The sequence below is a fragment of the Lupinus angustifolius genome, chromosome LG12, assembly GCF_001865875.1.
Source record: "Lupinus angustifolius cultivar Tanjil chromosome LG12, LupAngTanjil_v1.0, whole genome shotgun sequence".
In the NCBI taxonomy this organism is placed as follows: Eukaryota; Viridiplantae; Streptophyta; class Magnoliopsida; order Fabales; family Fabaceae; genus Lupinus; species Lupinus angustifolius.
Window position 1 is genome coordinate 9,100,633 of NC_032020.1, and position 17,609 is coordinate 9,118,241.

A 17,609-nucleotide genomic window follows, 5' to 3' on the forward strand; every position below is an offset into this window, starting at 1 on the left:
GTGTTTCTGATGTGTTGCAGTCAAGCATATTAAACTTGGTTAGGATCTCAAGCAGATACTTCCTCTGATGCATAATTAGGCCTTTGTTAGTGTATTGAAACTCAAGTCCAAGAGAGAATGAGAGTTGGCCTAAATCAGACATCTCAAATTCCCCTTTTAGGCTGCATTTTAGGATTTCTATCCCTTTTGAACAGCTTCCTGTTATTAGAAGGTCATCTACATATAAGCATATGAACAGGGCTCCTCCTTCTTGATCCAGAGTCTTGACATACAAGCCATACTCTACTGAACATTTCTGGAATCCTGAGTCAGAGAGGAACTTGTCAATCCTCTTGTTCCAAGCTCTAGGTGCTTGTTTCAAACCATAAAGTGCCTTCTTTAGTCTTAACACTTTGTCCTCATTCCCTTTGCTGATGAATCCAGGAGGTTGGTTCACATATACAACTTCTTCTAATGGACCATTTAGGAAAGCTGACTTTACATCTAATTGCCATAAGCTCCACTTCTTCCAGCTAGCTAGTGCCACAATGAGTCTCACTGTTTCCAACCTAGCAACTGGAGCAAACACCTCAGAGTAGTCAATTCCTTCCTTTTGCATGAAGCCCTTTGCAACTAGTCTTGCTTTGTGCTTTGCTATGGTGCCATCTAGTTTCAACTTCACTTTGTAGACCCATTTAACTGCATACTCCCACGAATGTTGTTCGCCTACAACCTTTACCCAGAAAAACCCGATTTTCCATCCCTTAACTAATCCCTCAAAGGGTTGGAAGAGGGCACGACCATTTGTAGATTGAAGCGAGGTCCATCCACGATGGCATGCGTCGCTTTCATCTTTGTTGGAGTTGTGCCCCACCCGAAACATCCAGAAAAAAAGATGGAGCATACATGGGAATTCCATGACCTCACAAAAAATCTTAAAGGCTCGGATAAACCCCCAAGAGTTGGGATGAAGTTGGGAAGGAGCCACTTGAAGATGCTGCAACACCTGGGCGGACCAGTCATCAAATGGAACCCTCACCCCAATCTGGCGGCAGAAATACTCGTACATGTAGAAACTATGGCGATCATTACTCTCTAGGAAGATATCTTGACAAACACACTCTTTTTTAGTCAGCTTGCGCCACGAGATACCCTCAGTTAGGTAGGCCAACAATTCTACTTTAGGTTGTTTATCCGCCGAATAGAAAGAAGGGCTACCGATGACATCACGATCAACCTACTAATAAGGTGATTCTGGATCCATCATCTCTAGCAGGAGTGTGTATTGATCAGCACAATCAGCAAAATTCCTCCCCATAAATTACCTGTCATCAGAAGAAGTATCAGACTCCGAACTGGATATATCATCCAAGACCGGACCCCACTTCTTGTAAAAGGCTACCCGGTCCAAGACATTAGCCTCGCCCATGTTATCTCCCACCCTTACGTCGCACAAGAGGGCGGATAGAGATAACCGTCGAGGTCGCCCTCGTGTAGACCGATGCCTTTGATGATAGAGACCGGGGACACAAAGATCCGCAGAGACCTAGGCAAGACCTCTAAATCATCATAACTAGATTCCCCACCGGTCATGATTAAAAGAAAAAGGAAAAACAAAAACGGAGGAGGAATTATCGGTTGAAAAAAGCTTGAAAGTAAAAAACTTCTGGATGGAGAAAATTCGCACGGATTCAAGGATGATGGAAAACTCGACAAGAAGGGAGAATAGAGAATATGGGGAGAAGGAACCCATATTTATAGGAAAGACCCAAGCCCAGATCTCCCCAAGAGCCCAACCTGAAACGTGAATTCACCCGTTCAGAATCACTCGAGGACAATCTAACGGTAGCACAGAAATCCAGACGATGGAACTGAAAATAGCAGACGCGTCGATTGAACACCCGAAGTCACCAAAAGGGATGCTACCAATCCTCCATGTGTCTACCTAGAACCATAGAACTATCATGATCTACCCCTTATACCTGCACCTATCTAACCACACCACATTAGTCGCGTGTACCTAGGCCATCCCTGGTCCACTCTTAGAGTCCACCAGCGTGGTCATTCCTGACCAACCTAGTAGACTAGGAGCAACTGTTCTACCCCAATTATAACCGAGATATCTCCAATCCATAGTCCATCAGCCCGGTCATCCCTGATCAACCTAGTAGACTAGGGACAACTATTCTATCCCGATTATAACCGAGATATCTCCAATCCATAGTCCACCAGCCCGGTCACCCCTGACCAACCTAGTAGACTGGAGGCAACTATTCTACCCCGGTCATAACAGGGAAATTGTCCATCTATTCCGAGCATCACATGCAGTGCCTCGCATACCCCCACAACCCGCCTGAGATGGACCTACTTATAATAGAAACTATAAATGCTCCTAACACAACATTAACACATCTGACCCACCATGTAATATGTCTCTAACCCACCATTTAATGCGCCTCTGACCCACCATTTAATACTCTGCTGACTCGCCTTCAATGTCAAATAGCAGATCGCCTGCCACGCTGCCTGCACATTCTGTCTGTCCCCGACAATTCGACAAGAGCAGATTCACAAGACAAGAAAGGATGACTACAGTACGTCCTTTATGCCCGTTAGATGCTGACCAATGACCAGATGTCATCTCAGCATTCCCTAAACTCTATAAATATGAAAGATCATACAAAGAGTACAATTAATTTTATTTCCCTCATTTATTGCTGCACTTATTGCTACTCACTACTACTTCTCTCTTATTTACTCTCTTTATCTCTCTAGAATACTCCATTGACTTGATCATCAGAGAATCTTTTTTGGTACCTCCCCCAACGTGTCTAGATAACAATCCGACTAAGTTACCTAATCACTTACACTCTATTGGACATCTTCTACCGATCATTATTCCTCTATTCTCGACTATCCCCTTTTAGCATAAGAGAACAATAATGAATTTTGACAATTCAAATTGTACAACCAAACCCACAACTTCCATACAGGAAAAAAAATAAATTAGCAAAAAAAGTTATGCAACTGTAACTATATCAGTATATAGCAGCTTTTTATTTGTTTGCAAATTTAGTATACCTTCTTCATATTAAATTTTTTATTCGAATACAAAATAAAACAAAAAAATTACAATTATTAATTATACACAATCTAGTATTTGACAAATATTAATTGATAAACATTAACCGAATGAAAAATAATATTCAGAAATAAAAAATAATGATTTCATCAATATTGGTTGAAGGTAAAAATTACATACATTATATTATTTAAATGAAATTAAGAAAATTGAGTCTTGATAATGAGGTTTAAAATTCTAAGAGTCCTAACTGAGTTTTAGTAAGTGCAATGGTGATTGATGATTATAACATATATTCTTAAGAGTCTGGATGGCCATAAACGTAAGGAAAAAATATAATGGATTTTTTTCTTCTAGTTTTTAATCTACAATATGACAAAAGGCTAAACTATGATTTATAATTGAAAGACGGCAAAAATTAAATTACACATAAATGTATCATCATTAGCCATATACATGCAATGGTAAGAACTCTTGATGGGATTACAAGGCGTGCATAAATAGTAAATTTGTGCGAGTCAAACTCAATCAATTTTAATTTCTAAAGGAATTTCAGGCTTTATATGTATGTTTATGGAATTGCTGAGAAAATGCACTTTTCCATACCAAAGTTATCTCTTACTACAGTGCTTTGAAATGATTATTAATGGGTCAGCTTATTGAAAACTAATAATGATAATTATGATTACACAGTTTTTTATGTAATATCAAGCTCTCACGGTCAAAAGGACCAGAATTTTTAAGGCTCTCTCTATTACCTATTCACATGACCATAATTTGTTTGGTCCGAAAATTAATTATGCTTATGGCTCAAAAGCTAGAGTGACTATTAGCGACAAGTTTTTTTGATTATTATAGAAATTATTCTAATAAAAGTGATAAAACTAAGAAAAAAGTTATATTTCACTGATTCATTTGTTTATAAATGAATAAAGATACTGTTTAAAAAGAATAAAAGATCTGAAGATGATGATGACTATATAAATATTATCATCTTACAATATAAAAATATTATATAAATATTAATGTAATATCAATTATTTAATAAATTTAAATAATCAACTCATATTATATTTTATTTATTTCTATAAATCTCATAATAAATAACATTATAAATGCATCTCTATGTTGGTGATCAGACATAAGGGTGCAACGACCCTCTCAATTACCTTTTTTAAGGCCGGAAGCAATACAAAAGGAGATAGCAAAATCGAAATGTATATAAGGCTGAAGTTTCACTTGTACATGTGAATTGAAAATTTAGGATATAAAAAAAAACAATACATGTGAATTGAAAAATTAGTATGTCTGCTCACATATTTTTAAAAACTAAACTATTCATTCCTTATAAAAAAAAACCAAATTCTTAAACCTAAAACATACATATTCTCCATTTATAAAAATATAATATAATTCATCCTATTGTGTTTTTAGTATAGTTTACCATAATTAGTATGTCACTAGATAATGATGGGTAAGTAACAAGGGAACAACTCTAGAAGGAACTTTTTAAGATAGCTCATCAAGTTTTCTCCCGCATTTTTTTAATTAACTTCTTAAAAGTTATTTTTTGTAAGTACAAATTAATTTTTATAAGGTTAAAATTTGAAATTAAAAGGGATTTTTGTCCCTAATCCTTTTCTTTAAATTAGTTAATAAAACTAAAATGTTTTTTTTAACGAAAGACATCCCTCATCAAATTGCAATTTTAGGATAGCTACATTAATATCTATTCTCATCCTGTGTGTAAATTCCTTTCTATTTCTGATTGTACCCTCATATAAGTGTCACTCTTAGAAACTAAATCTTGATTTTTGACATTCTACGTTATCTTGGATGTAGTAAACTTTATACTATTAGATCAACTCATTGATAATAATTATGTGTTTAATGCTACAAAACATTATTATTAAAGAAATCCACCCACTTGCAACACCAATATCCTGGTGGTATAAAAATATAGCTAGTGAATTTAATTGAAAGCGAAATCATAGTTTTATCATATTATAGATTTGATTCAAATTAAATCTTGGTTATGATTCTCAAATCATATTATTTTTAATTTTTACTTTTTTATATAATGGTGCATTGATTCTATCATTTATATTGAATATTCTATAACCTCTAATTGAGTTGGAATTCTTTGTAACTTATAATATATTTGCTTATCTAAAAAACTAAAACACGTAACATGGATTCACTTAGCAGAATCTGGTAATTAGAGTGTTGCAAAGTAATTGATGGTCCCAAACCCAGCTAAAAAGTTAAAACTTTAGGGTTGATTGAAACAAAGTCACTATTAACTTCAAAGAGTGAATAATAGTGTGATATGGAAGGGTCTCTATCTGCCCCTACTTGTGAAAATGAACAAAAGAGGAATCATCACTTCCCATGCCATTAACACTGACCTCACTCATCATTGTGGGTCTTCATTTGTTTACTATACCCATATTATTATTATTATTATTCTCCCAGGAAACATTCAACCACAACACACTATCATTGATTTCCCTTCTGATTTCAACACATGGGGCCCTACTAAAATATTTCAATTTCTAAAAGGGTATGTTCTAAATTAAACAGGTCACCGTTATAGGGAAAAGATTCATTAGGATTTGGAATACAAATCCAGACTACATATAAGGTAAAAAAACATAAATATAATTTATGATATTTTTATTCTTAATTATAAGGTAAAAAGAATATTTTGTTTCTTCATTGCTAGAGATGATCTTGACTTAATCTTGACTTAATTACAACGGGTATATAAGATAATTCCCATGGTGTAATTGTAGCATTAAAAATTAATAACTATTGCAAGTAGAAAGTGTTAGAACAAAGAAAGAAAGAAGAAGAATGCAGAAAGATAGTGAAAGAGAGAAAAGAGGAGATTCAATGAATTACTTCTTGTATTGCTATCATTCACAATGTACATCCAAAAGTAGAAAGTCTATTTATAGTAAGCTAACTACCTAACTACCAACTAACAAAACAGAATTATTGAATTACTCTTCTAATACCCCCACATAATTCGAAATTCTGTTACAACAATAACAAGAACAACTTAAAAACAATTAACTTGCTTCTGCAGCAAGAAAAACTACAAACAATGATCAAGCCTTCAACAAATGTATCCCAATCTTCCTCTTTAATTCATTAAACCTGTTCTTCTTCAAAGATTTTGTCATGATATCTGCCAGCTGATTTTCAGTGTTGCAATGAATCAGTGAAATCCTTCCTTCTGCCACTTGATGCCTTAGGAAGTGAAACTTGGTTTCAATGTGTTTGCTTCTACCATGAGACACAGGATTCTTTGCCAAATCAATAGCAGACTTGCTATCAACAAACAATTCCATTGCATCCTTACTTTCTAAGCCTAGTTCTTGTAGCAGAGAGCAGATCCAGAGAGCTTGACAAGCAGTGTGGCAAGCTGCTATGTACTCAGCTTCACAAGTTGAGAGAGCAACCACCCTTTGCTTTTGAGAACACCAGGAGATAGGTGCACCAGCAAACATAAAGACATACCCCATAGTGCTCTTTCTATCCAATATATCACCACACCAATATGAATCAGAATAGCCCATGAGATGTGAACTAATCTTCTCATCTTGATGAGGGAAAACTATACCAGAATCAAGTGTTCCCTTTAGATACCTTAGGATCCTTTTAGCTGCTAACATGTGAGAGTGCATTGGATCACTCATGAACCTGCTTACAACTCCTACACTGAAGGCTATCTCTGGTCTAGAGTGACAGAGATATCTCAAGCTTCCCACAAGTTGCCTGAACAGAGTTGCATCAACAGTGACTTCATCTTCACATTTATCCAGCTTCAAATTTATTTCTGCTGGTGTTTCTGATGTGTTGCAGTCAAGCATATTAAACTTGGTTAGGATCTCAAGCAGATACTTCCTCTGATGCATAATTAGGCCTTTGTTAGTGTATTGAAACTCAAGTCCAAGAGAGAATGAGAGTTGGCCTAAATCAGACATCTCAAATTCCCCTTTTAGGCTGCATTTTAGGATTTCTATTCCTTTTGAACAGCTTCCTGTTATTAGAAGGTCATCTACATATAAGCATATGAACAGGGCTCCTCCTTCTTGATCCAGAGTCTTGACATACAAGCCATACTCTACTGAACATTTCTGGAATCCTGAGTCAGAGAGGAACTTGTCAATCCTCTTGTTCCAAGCTCTAGGTGCTTGCTTCAAACCATAAAGTGCCTTCTTTAGTCTTAACACTTTGTCCTCATTCCCTTTGCTGATGAATCCAGGAGGTTGGTTCACATATACAACTTCCTCTAATGGACCATTTAGGAAAGCTGACTTTACATCTAATTGCCATAAGCTCCACTTTTTCCAGCTAGCTAGTGCCACAATGAGTCTCACTGTTTCCAACCTAGCAACTGGAGCAAACACCTCAGAGTAGTCAATTCCTTCCTTTTGCATGAAGCCCTTTGCAACTAGTCTTGCTTTGTGCTTTGCTATGGTGCCATCTGGTTTTAACTTCACTTTGTAGACCCACTTGACTGCTATTGGTACCTTCTTAGTAGACAAGGTCACCAATTCCCATGTGTCATTCTTTTCTATAGACTTGATCTCTTCCAACATTGCTTCTCTCCAAATATTATCTGACATGGCTTCTTCAAACTTTACTGGTTCAACATCAGCCAATAAAGCTAAGTATTGCACAAGGTCTCCTTCTGAATTAATTGCATCATCCGAGTATAGCTGGAAATCTCTTAATCTGTTAGGAAAGGTTCTGTGTCTTTGTGGTCTCTCATTAGCTGTTTGGTGTGTTTCTGGTTCTGTGCCAATTATTTCTTCTTCTCTTGTCAAGTCTTCTATTTCCCAGTCTAGTTGCAGGCTTGCTATTCTGTTAATTCTGTCTTGAGACCAGTTCCAAGACTTACTCTCTTCAATGTGCACATCTCTACTGAAAATGACTTGATTGTTTGCAGGATTGTACAACTTGTATGATCCAGTGGGATTGTAGCCAATTAGGATCATTGGTACACTCTTGTCATCAAACTTCTTTCTCCTTTGATCTGGAATGTGAGTGTAGCACAGTGAGCCAAACACTCTTAGATGTTTTATTGAAGGCTTTGTCCCAGACCAAGCTTCTTCAGGTACCTTTGAGTCTAACTTCTTGGTTGGACATCTGTTGAGGACAAACACAGCTGTTGTGGCAGCCTCACCCCAAAAGCTTTGTGGCAAGTTCTTTGTCTTCAGCATACTCCTAACCATGTTGAGGATTGTTCTGTTTCTTCTTTCAGCTATGCCATTGTGTTGAGGTGTGTAAGGGGCAGTTACCTCATGCACAATGCCTTGGTCCTTGCAGAAATCTGAGAAGTCTCTTGATGTGTACTCACCACCCCCATCTGTTCTGAGTATTTTGATATTCTTGCCTGACTGTTTTTCTGCTAGCTTCTTGAACTCCTTGAGTATGGACAGAACCTCACTTTTGTGCTTGATGAGGTAAATCCATACTTTTCTACTCAACTCATCTATGAAGTTAACAAAATATTTGTTACCTCCTAGTGTTGGTGTTTCTATAGGTCCACACACATCTGAATAAATGACCTGAAGTAGATCCTTGGCTCTAGGAGCAGTGTAGTTGCTAAATGAGTTCCTTGATTGCTTGTTGATAAGGCAACTTTCACATACTTTCTTTGGAACCTGTATTTCGGGTAGGCCTAGTACCATGTTTTTAGCACTGAGTGATCTCAAATCTCTAAAGTTTAGGTGACCAAATCTTAGATGCCATAGCCAAGAGTCTTCACCAGTCATAGCAGAAAGACATTGAGACTCTACACTTGCCAAGCTTACCTGAAAGGTTCTGTTGGTAGCCATAGTTGCTCTCATGACTACCCTCCTTTTCTGGTCATAGATCTCTAATGCACCATTGAGTAACTCCATTGAGAATCCTTTCTCTAGTAATTGTCCCATACTAATCAGGTTGCTTTTCATGTTTGGTACATAAAGCACATCAGTGATTAGTGCATGCTTTCCATCCTTCCTGTTGATCAAGACATCCCCTGTGCCTTCAGCTTGAATTACTCTATTATCAGCAAATCTCACTGTGCTTTTCTTCTTCTGATCATAGTTGACTAACCAATCCTTATGTCCAGTCATGTGTGATGAACAACCAGAGTCTATGTACCAGATATCATGGTTCTTGCTTACCTGATTTGTTACCATCATTAGTAGGAGAGGTTGATCATCATTTTCTGCTTCAGTTTCTTCCTTGGCCATGTGTGCCTCACTGAATTGTTTGCACTTATCATCATCTGGTGTTGATGATGCCTTGCATTCATTTGAGAAATGCCCAGTTTTGCCACAGTTGAAGCACCTTATCTTCTTTCTATCAAGTGTCTTCCTTCCTCCTCTCCAATGACTCAGTCCTCCTCTTCTTGCTGAGTATTCTGGTTTATCATATTCAGGTCTTTCTTGCTCTTTGTTGTGAGAACTTTTGTGAATTGTGCTTCTGGAATTCCCTCTGCCCCTGCCTCTGTATCCATTCCTACTACCAAAGCCTCTTCTGCCTGTGACTTGTGCTTGCAGGGCTTGATTGACTGATCTTTCATTTGATCTTTCAAGTATTCTCTGCTCATGTGCCTCTAGTGATCCTTGAAGATCTTCTATCTTCAGTATTTCCAAGTTCTTGGATTCCTCTATTGCCACTACAATGTGATCAAAGTTAGGGGTGAGTGTGCGTAGGATCTTTTCAACCACTGATTGATCAGTGAGATTTTCTCCACAGGCCTTCATGGCATTGATGTGTGAGACAATTCTGTTGAAGAACTGTCCCACCTTCTCATTTCCTTCCATTTGCATCAATTCGTATTGTCTCCTTAGAGTTTGCAGCCTCACTTTCTTTAGTTGCTCAGCTCCCTGGTTGCAAGCTTCAAGTATCATCCATGCTTCCTTTGAGTTAGATGCACCAGAAATCTTTTCAAAATGAGCTTCATCCACGCATTGGTGCAACAGAAACATGGCCTTGCAATCCTTCCTTTTATTCTCCTTGTGTATTCTTCTTTGCTCTTCCGGTGCTCCTTCATCAATGGTAGAATATCCTTGTTCTACAATCTCATCCACCTCTTGGTACCCCATGATTGCCTTCATTTGTACCTTCCACCGGTTCCAATTCTTGCCATCAAGAATTGGGAGGTTTGCTGAAAAATTTGATCCACTCGGTCCCATTGATCTTGTTCTGTTTTTCTGAGATTGATGAAGGTGTTCTTGAACTCAAGCTCTTGATACCAATTTGTTAGAACAAAGAAAGAAAGAAGAAGAATGCAGAAAGATAGTGAAAGAGATAAAAGAGGAGATTCAATGAATTACTTCTTGTATTGCTATCATTCACAATGTACATCCAAAAGTAGAAAGTCTATTTATAGTAAGCTAACTACCTAACTACCAACTAACAAAACAGAATTATTGAATTACTCTTCTAATAGAAAGAGTTTGAATTCATGAAAATTTTCAATATCACAAGTTTCTATCTTTGCTTTAGCCGTTAATAAGAAATAACCATTTCATTGAAAATTCTAATAACTTGATTTTTAATAGAAGTTAATTCATTTTTTAACAAGATAATTATTTCTCACTACTAGCAAATGAAATGATACAGTGTAATAAATATAGAAGATCATGTTGTCAATTACCAAGCTTGATAATCATATTGATACTGATTCACCGATGAAGAGGGGATATATGTGATAGTCTAGGCTTATAATTTGTTTCCCTAAAAAATGTAATTTTGTTCCATGTCTAATACACCATCTTATTTATTAATTTATTTTTATTAAATGAACCTTTTAATAAATTAGGGATCTCATTTTTTCACCCCATGACTTAGAATATATCATGATCTAGGCATCTACCCTATGCTGAGATCCACACTTTAACATCTGCCAACATCTTGGAGTATTATGTCACTCACTAGTGGAGTAGAAGGAGAATACCAAATAAAAATTACTAACCATTTTTTTATAAAATGGTGGTAGAAATGATTTTCACCATTTTGGAGATTAAAGCAATTTGTTTATCCTCTCATCGTGTGATTATGTACCAGGATTTGAATTCGTCTTTGAACTTGTATATGAATATTTGGGATCCAACGTGCTTCTTGCTGAACCAACCCAACATGAATAATTATTTTTTGTCTCCATCACGTTGGAAAAAGCTCCTTAAAGAATAAGAGTGTATACTTATTTACTTAATTTACTGGCTCGAGAAGAAGCAATCTGAATGGTCGTGTCTATCTGTTTTAAATGTTTTTTTAAAGAAGATTCAATTATTGCATGTTTTATGTGTTATTTAAGAACTAGCTTAATTCATAGAGTTATGAGCTTCAAACTTCCAAACATTGATCTTCTTATTAACAAAAAGAATTAACCAAAAAATTTAATATAAACGTTGATCCCTCCCCCTCAAGAAAAATATAATTTTGCATATCAATGGATTTACACACATTTAAACACATGCAATTTTATCTTATTAAATTTTATTTTATATCCTCACCTAACAAATATGAAAAAAGTGTAATATTTATGTGTTGTTATTGTAAGAATTTATACACATTTAATACGTTATCTATCATTAATTTGTATTACTTTTCTGAAGAGTTAACGATGATTGAAAATAAATAATAGATGATGAACTTATAAACTTTTATATTGTATGTGCTTATAATTTCTCTATGTAAAATAGGTATAGGCAACCTACTATTAATGTATCCTAAATATTTCTAAGGCATTAGTGAAAACACTAGCTTGGGTGAAAGGATGCTTTCAAATCCTAAAACAACCGTGTATGGTGCACATGTAGTACTCACATAGATATAATTTAACTTGCCTTTTTAGATACGAAATGAATTAATCCATACCAATGGACCAATATATATTGATTGAATTTATATTTATATATGAAACACTTTAATTATATGTATACATAATGTATTTATTTTAATTTTATATTGAAAACCTCATTTGTATAAAAATACAAATGTGTCACCTTTCTGAAATCCGTGATAAAAAAAATGATGATTGCATATACATGGAGGAAAACATTTCACGCTCACTGACAAAAAGTGAGTCTTGGATCAAGCATAGACCAAAACTTATTGCGCCGATCTTTAGACATAGACCTTTGTCTGTGGGTCCCTTATCCATTGACCAAAACTCAAATAGATATTGTCACTAAATTCTCTTCCCACTCTCACTTTAGTTCTGTCTTACTGTCTCTCCACTACACTCTAGTGCGTCATATACTAATGCTTATAATTTTATGGGTTTTCTTAACTAACTAAGGATTGGATAATTGGAATTAACTACCAAATTCCAATACAAATCTCAATGGACATTTGGTTCAAGTAATACATGTTTGATTCCCCTTAAATAAAGTCTTGGGTTCAAGTCTTATAGATGAGAAAAATGTCCGCTGAGAGATTAGCCCTACGTACCTACGGATATTCTCGGCTTGGATAGGATTGCCTCCGGACATGTGGGAAACAAAAAAAATTCCAATACATATTTTTTTTAATAAAAATTATCCACATTTTGGTTGTTATACTAAACCTAGGGTCATGTTTAAAAAAATCATAATTTTAAATTTTTTTGGTACTATTTTCGATAAAGAATTAATCATTTTTGGGTAAATTTTTACATCTTTTAACAAATGTTCATCACATGAATTGAACTCTTGACATTTTGGTCATCCTAAAAATCTAACTCACTCTTACATCACCACATTGTTGGTAAATATATACAATAAATATTAAAAGTTTAATATTACACTTGAATGCTAAATATTTTTATGTTGTCAATGTATCATCTAATATCTATATTGTTAAATATTTTTATATTGTTAGTGCATCATCTAATATTTATTAATAGAAAATAATATATTAACCACATAAATGAATATTAAACTTATTAGTGTACTTTGGATCATTTTATATATTTATCACATATACTTTTATATACAAAAGACTACACTTTAAAAATGATCAACCAACAATTTTCTATTCCTTCTCACGTTTCCTCCTTTCAATTTTATAAAACACAAAGCAAACTCCTTTTCCTAAAGTTTTTGCCACAACATTTCTCATCATATTCACCACTCTCACATTAATTCTCTTTGCAAGATTTTCCACTTTTCTCTACCTACAACTGTGTTCTACCTTGTTTACTCAATGGAGAATAACCCACTTCAGCTTTTTCCTCATCTCACTCTAACACTCATCCTTATGATGATTATCTTATTTCCTATAATAACTGAGGAAGCTGCAGTAGTTTCATCTATCAAAACTGATGCAATGTCTCTTCTCATGTTCAAAAAGATATTAAAGGATCCAAATAGAATTCTATCAGGGTGGCAAATAGACAAGAATCCATGCACATGGTATGGAGTTTCATGCAACCAAGGAAGAGTTACTCAACTAGATCTTAGTGGCAATAGTAACTTAGTTGGAACTACTATTTCTCTTGACCCTTTATCTTCTTTAGATATGTTGTCTATTCTAAAATTGTCCTTGAATGGCTTTTCTGTAAATTCTACTTCTTTGCTTCAGTTACCATATAGTTTGACTCAACTTGATCTATCATTTGGTGGAGTTTCAGGTCCTGTTCCTGACAACTTTTTCTACAAGTGTCCAAACCTTGTTGTTGTGAATCTTTCTTATAACAACTTGACAGGTCCTATACCTGAAAAGTTCTTAACAAATTGTGATAAACTTCAAGGCCTTGACATGTCTTCAAACAATTTGACAGGCTCAATTTCTGGCCTTAAAATTGAGTGTAATTCCTTGTTGCAACTTGATCTATCTGGAAACCATTTATCAGACTCAACTCCAATCTCTTTGTCAAACTGCACTAGCCTTAAGACTTTGAACTTAGCTAATAATTTGATTTCTGGTGAAATTCCAAAGGGTTTGGGTCAGTTAAATAAGCTACAAAGTTTGGATCTTTCACATAATCAAATTACTGGTTGGATCCCTTCTGAATTGGGAAATGCATGTTCTTCACTTTTGGAAGTTAAGCTTTTCTTTAACAATATATCTGGTTCAATCCCTTATAGTTTCAGTTCTTGCACTTGGCTGCAACTTCTTGACATATCTAACAACAACATGTCTGGTCAGTTACCAGATTCTATGTTTCAGAACCTTGGATCATTGCAGGAACTGAGGTTGGGATATAATGCATTCTCTGGTCCATTTCCATCTTCAATATCTTCATGCAAGAAATTGAGGATTGTGGATTTAAGCTCAAACAAGATTTCTGGATCTATCCCTAGAGATTTATGTCCTGGTGCAGCATCACTTGAGGAGCTGAGAATGCCAGATAATCTCATAATAGGTGAAATCCCTGCTGAGTTATCAAAGTGCTCACAATTGAAGACACTTGATTTTAGTCTCAATTATCTCAATGGTTCAATCCCTGATGAGCTTGGTGAGCTTGAGAATCTTGAGAAGCTGATAGCATGGTTCAATGGCTTGGAAGGAAAAATACCACCAAAGTTGGGGCAATGCAGGAACCTTAAGGATCTTATACTGAACAATAACCAACTCAGAGGCGGAATTCCGAAAGAGTTGTTCAACTGCAGCAATCTTGAGTGGATATCACTCACAAGCAATGGACTCACCGGTGAGATACCGAGGGAGTTTGGCCTTTTGACAAGGTTAGCAGTTCTGCAGCTTGGAAACAACAATTTTACTGGTGAGATACCAGGAGAGTTGGCAAATTGCAGCAGTTTGGTATGGTTGGATTTGAACAGTAACAAGTTAACAGGCGTGATTCCACCTAGACTTGGAAGGCAGCAAGGAGAAAAATCATTGTTTGGTATCCTATCAGGTAATACATTGGTGTTTGTAAGAAATGTTGGAAACTCATGCAAAGGGGTTGGAGGTTTGTTGGAATTTTATGGAATTAGACCTGAAAGGCTCTCGCAGATTCCGACATTGAGGACTTGTGATTTAGCAAGATTGTATTCTGGTCCTGTACTCAGCCTTTTTACCAAGTACCAGACTTTGGAGTATCTTGATCTTTCATACAATGAGCTTAGAGGAAAAATCCCTGATGAATTTGGAGACATGGTGGCCTTACAGGTTCTTGAGTTATCTCACAACCAATTATCTGGTGAAATACCTTCATCACTTGGCCAACTCAAGAATTTGGGTGTGTTTGATGCATCACATAATCGGCTTCAGGGTGAAATCCCAGACTCATTCTCAAACCTCTCATTCTTGGTGCAAATTGATCTATCAAACAATGACTTAACAGGGCAAATTCCACAAAGGGGACAACTGAGTACACTTCCGGCTACACAATATGCAAACAACCCTGGTCTTTGTGGTGTTCCGTTGCCCGAATGTCAAAACGACAACAGCCAAGCCACACCAAATCCAATTGATGATTCAGGCATGAGAAGGCATAGAAGTTCGGCTTCATCTTGGGCTAACAGCATTGTCATGGGAATTCTCATCTCTGTTGCTTCTCTGTGTATCATAATTGTGTGGGCTATCGCGATGCGCGTACGGAGAAAGGAGGCTGATGAAGTGAAGATGCTTAATAGCTTGCAAGCATCACATGCTGCCACAACATGGAATATTGACAAAGAGAAAGAGCCTCTAAGTATTAATGTAGCAACATTCCAGAGGCAGCTGAGGAAGCTCAAGTTCTCTCAATTGATTGAAGCGACCAATGGTTTCTCCGCAGAAAGCCTTATTGGTTGTGGCGGCTTTGGTGAAGTTTTCAAGGCCACACTCAAGGATGGATCAAGTGTTGCAATAAAGAAGCTCATCAGACTCAGCTGCCAGGGTGATAGAGAATTCATGGCTGAGATGGAAACCTTAGGGAAGATCAAGCATAGAAACCTTGTCCCTTTGTTGGGATACTGCAAAGTTGGTGAAGAGAGGCTCCTTGTTTACGAGTACATGGAGTATGGAAGCCTAGAAGAAATGCTTCACGGAAGGGTAAAGACGCGTGATAGACGAATTTTGACATGGGAAGAAAGGAAAAAGATTGCAAGAGGTGCTGCTAAGGGACTTTGTTTTCTGCACCACAATTGCATCCCACACATCATACATAGAGACATGAAATCAAGCAATGTGCTACTTGACCATGAATTGGAGTCAAGGGTCTCCGATTTCGGAATGGCGAGACTGATAAGTGCACTTGACACACATCTTAGTGTAAGCACACTAGCAGGAACACCAGGATATGTTCCACCAGAGTACTACCAAAGCTTCAGGTGCACTGCAAAAGGGGATGTCTACTCATTTGGGGTTGTAATGTTGGAACTGCTTACTGGAAAGCGCCCTACCGATAAAGAGGACTTCGGTGACACTAACTTGGTGGGGTGGTCCAAGATTAAGGTACGCGAAGGGAAACAAATGGAAGTAATTGACCCTGACTTGCTTTCGGTGAATCGAGGAACAGATGAAGCAGAAGTCACGGAAGTGAAAGAGATGATAAGGTATTTGGAAGTTAGTTTGCGGTGCGTTGATGACTTGCCTTCAAGAAGGCCAAATATGTTGCAGGTAGTTGCATTGCTGAGAGAGCTTATGCCTGCATCAACTGATGGAAGCAGCAATAGTGCTTGAAAATTGAAAGCCATAATATTATTGTCCATAATTATTATGACAAGTCTACGAAAATTATATAATGAGTCATGTAAGATTTTCTCTATAGCTGTTACTCAGTTTCTTATGCCTAGCTTCACAGTTTTTTTTTTTTCCTTTCTTGTATCATTCAGTATTTATTTTCAATGATACACTGTAACTCCAACCAATGTTAAATTGCAGCAATTACATAAGAAATCAGGACCAAGAGAAGAGACTCATCAAATGCTACCAGTACATATAACTTAATGTTGAGGCTTGTGACAATGCTATTATTAAACATTTCACCACTTAGTACAAATCAGTATCCATTACATAATGTGTGAAGAACATGATAATAACAATATTAGTATCTAATTTATAAAATACTAATATCCCTATCCATTTTGTGACATGATAATAATATTACTTCCCATTTGCCATTTTTGCTATAGCAGTTAAGAAAATTAAAGCAAAGAAAGTTAAATGGTAACAGGCACATGATAATGACAATTGCAGGTCCTGTGGTATTCATTTCATTTTTATATAATAGTCAAAAGACATTCACAAAAGATATCTCTGCATACATGGGCTGGAACTCTTCTGTTGGTATAAGTATAACCAAGTATATTTCATACCTTATGGGTAAGGAACTAACACATTTTGGAGTGCGTAGCTGCCCCTCCCAAAAGTGTAGCTTCGAGGAATCAAACTTTTGACATTTGTATACATGGGCTGGTTCCTGAGTGGTCTATACTCCATATATCTTCACCATTCATTCCCTTAGCTGAGATTTTTTTTACATATCCTTCTTCTACCTCTGCTATTGTTGTGGGTAAGTTTTAGGATTTGGTGCTTCATCTTAAATTCTCCCTCCTTATAGCATTTTTTGGACTTCAAGTTAACGTCCTATGATATGATGGAAGCACGTATTATATACTCTGGT

The 17,609-nt window shown here is 36.4% G+C and overlaps 1 protein-coding gene across 1 annotated transcript; it reads left to right on the forward strand.

Moving 5' to 3' along the window:
* Positions 13,130 to 16,778, forward strand: LOC109363056 (serine/threonine-protein kinase BRI1-like 2). The gene has a single exon (XM_019609227.1). It carries the CDS (start codon positions 13,259 to 13,261, stop codon positions 16,664 to 16,666), a length of 3,408 nt encoding a protein of 1,135 aa, XP_019464772.1. The 5' UTR covers positions 13,130 to 13,258; the 3' UTR covers positions 16,667 to 16,778.

Bases quoted from the DNA above. Each gene is read 5' to 3' on its own strand.
- LOC109363056 (XM_019609227.1), top strand. From the start codon at position 13,259: ATGGAGAATAACCCACTTCAGCTTTTTCCTCATCTCACTCTAACACTC.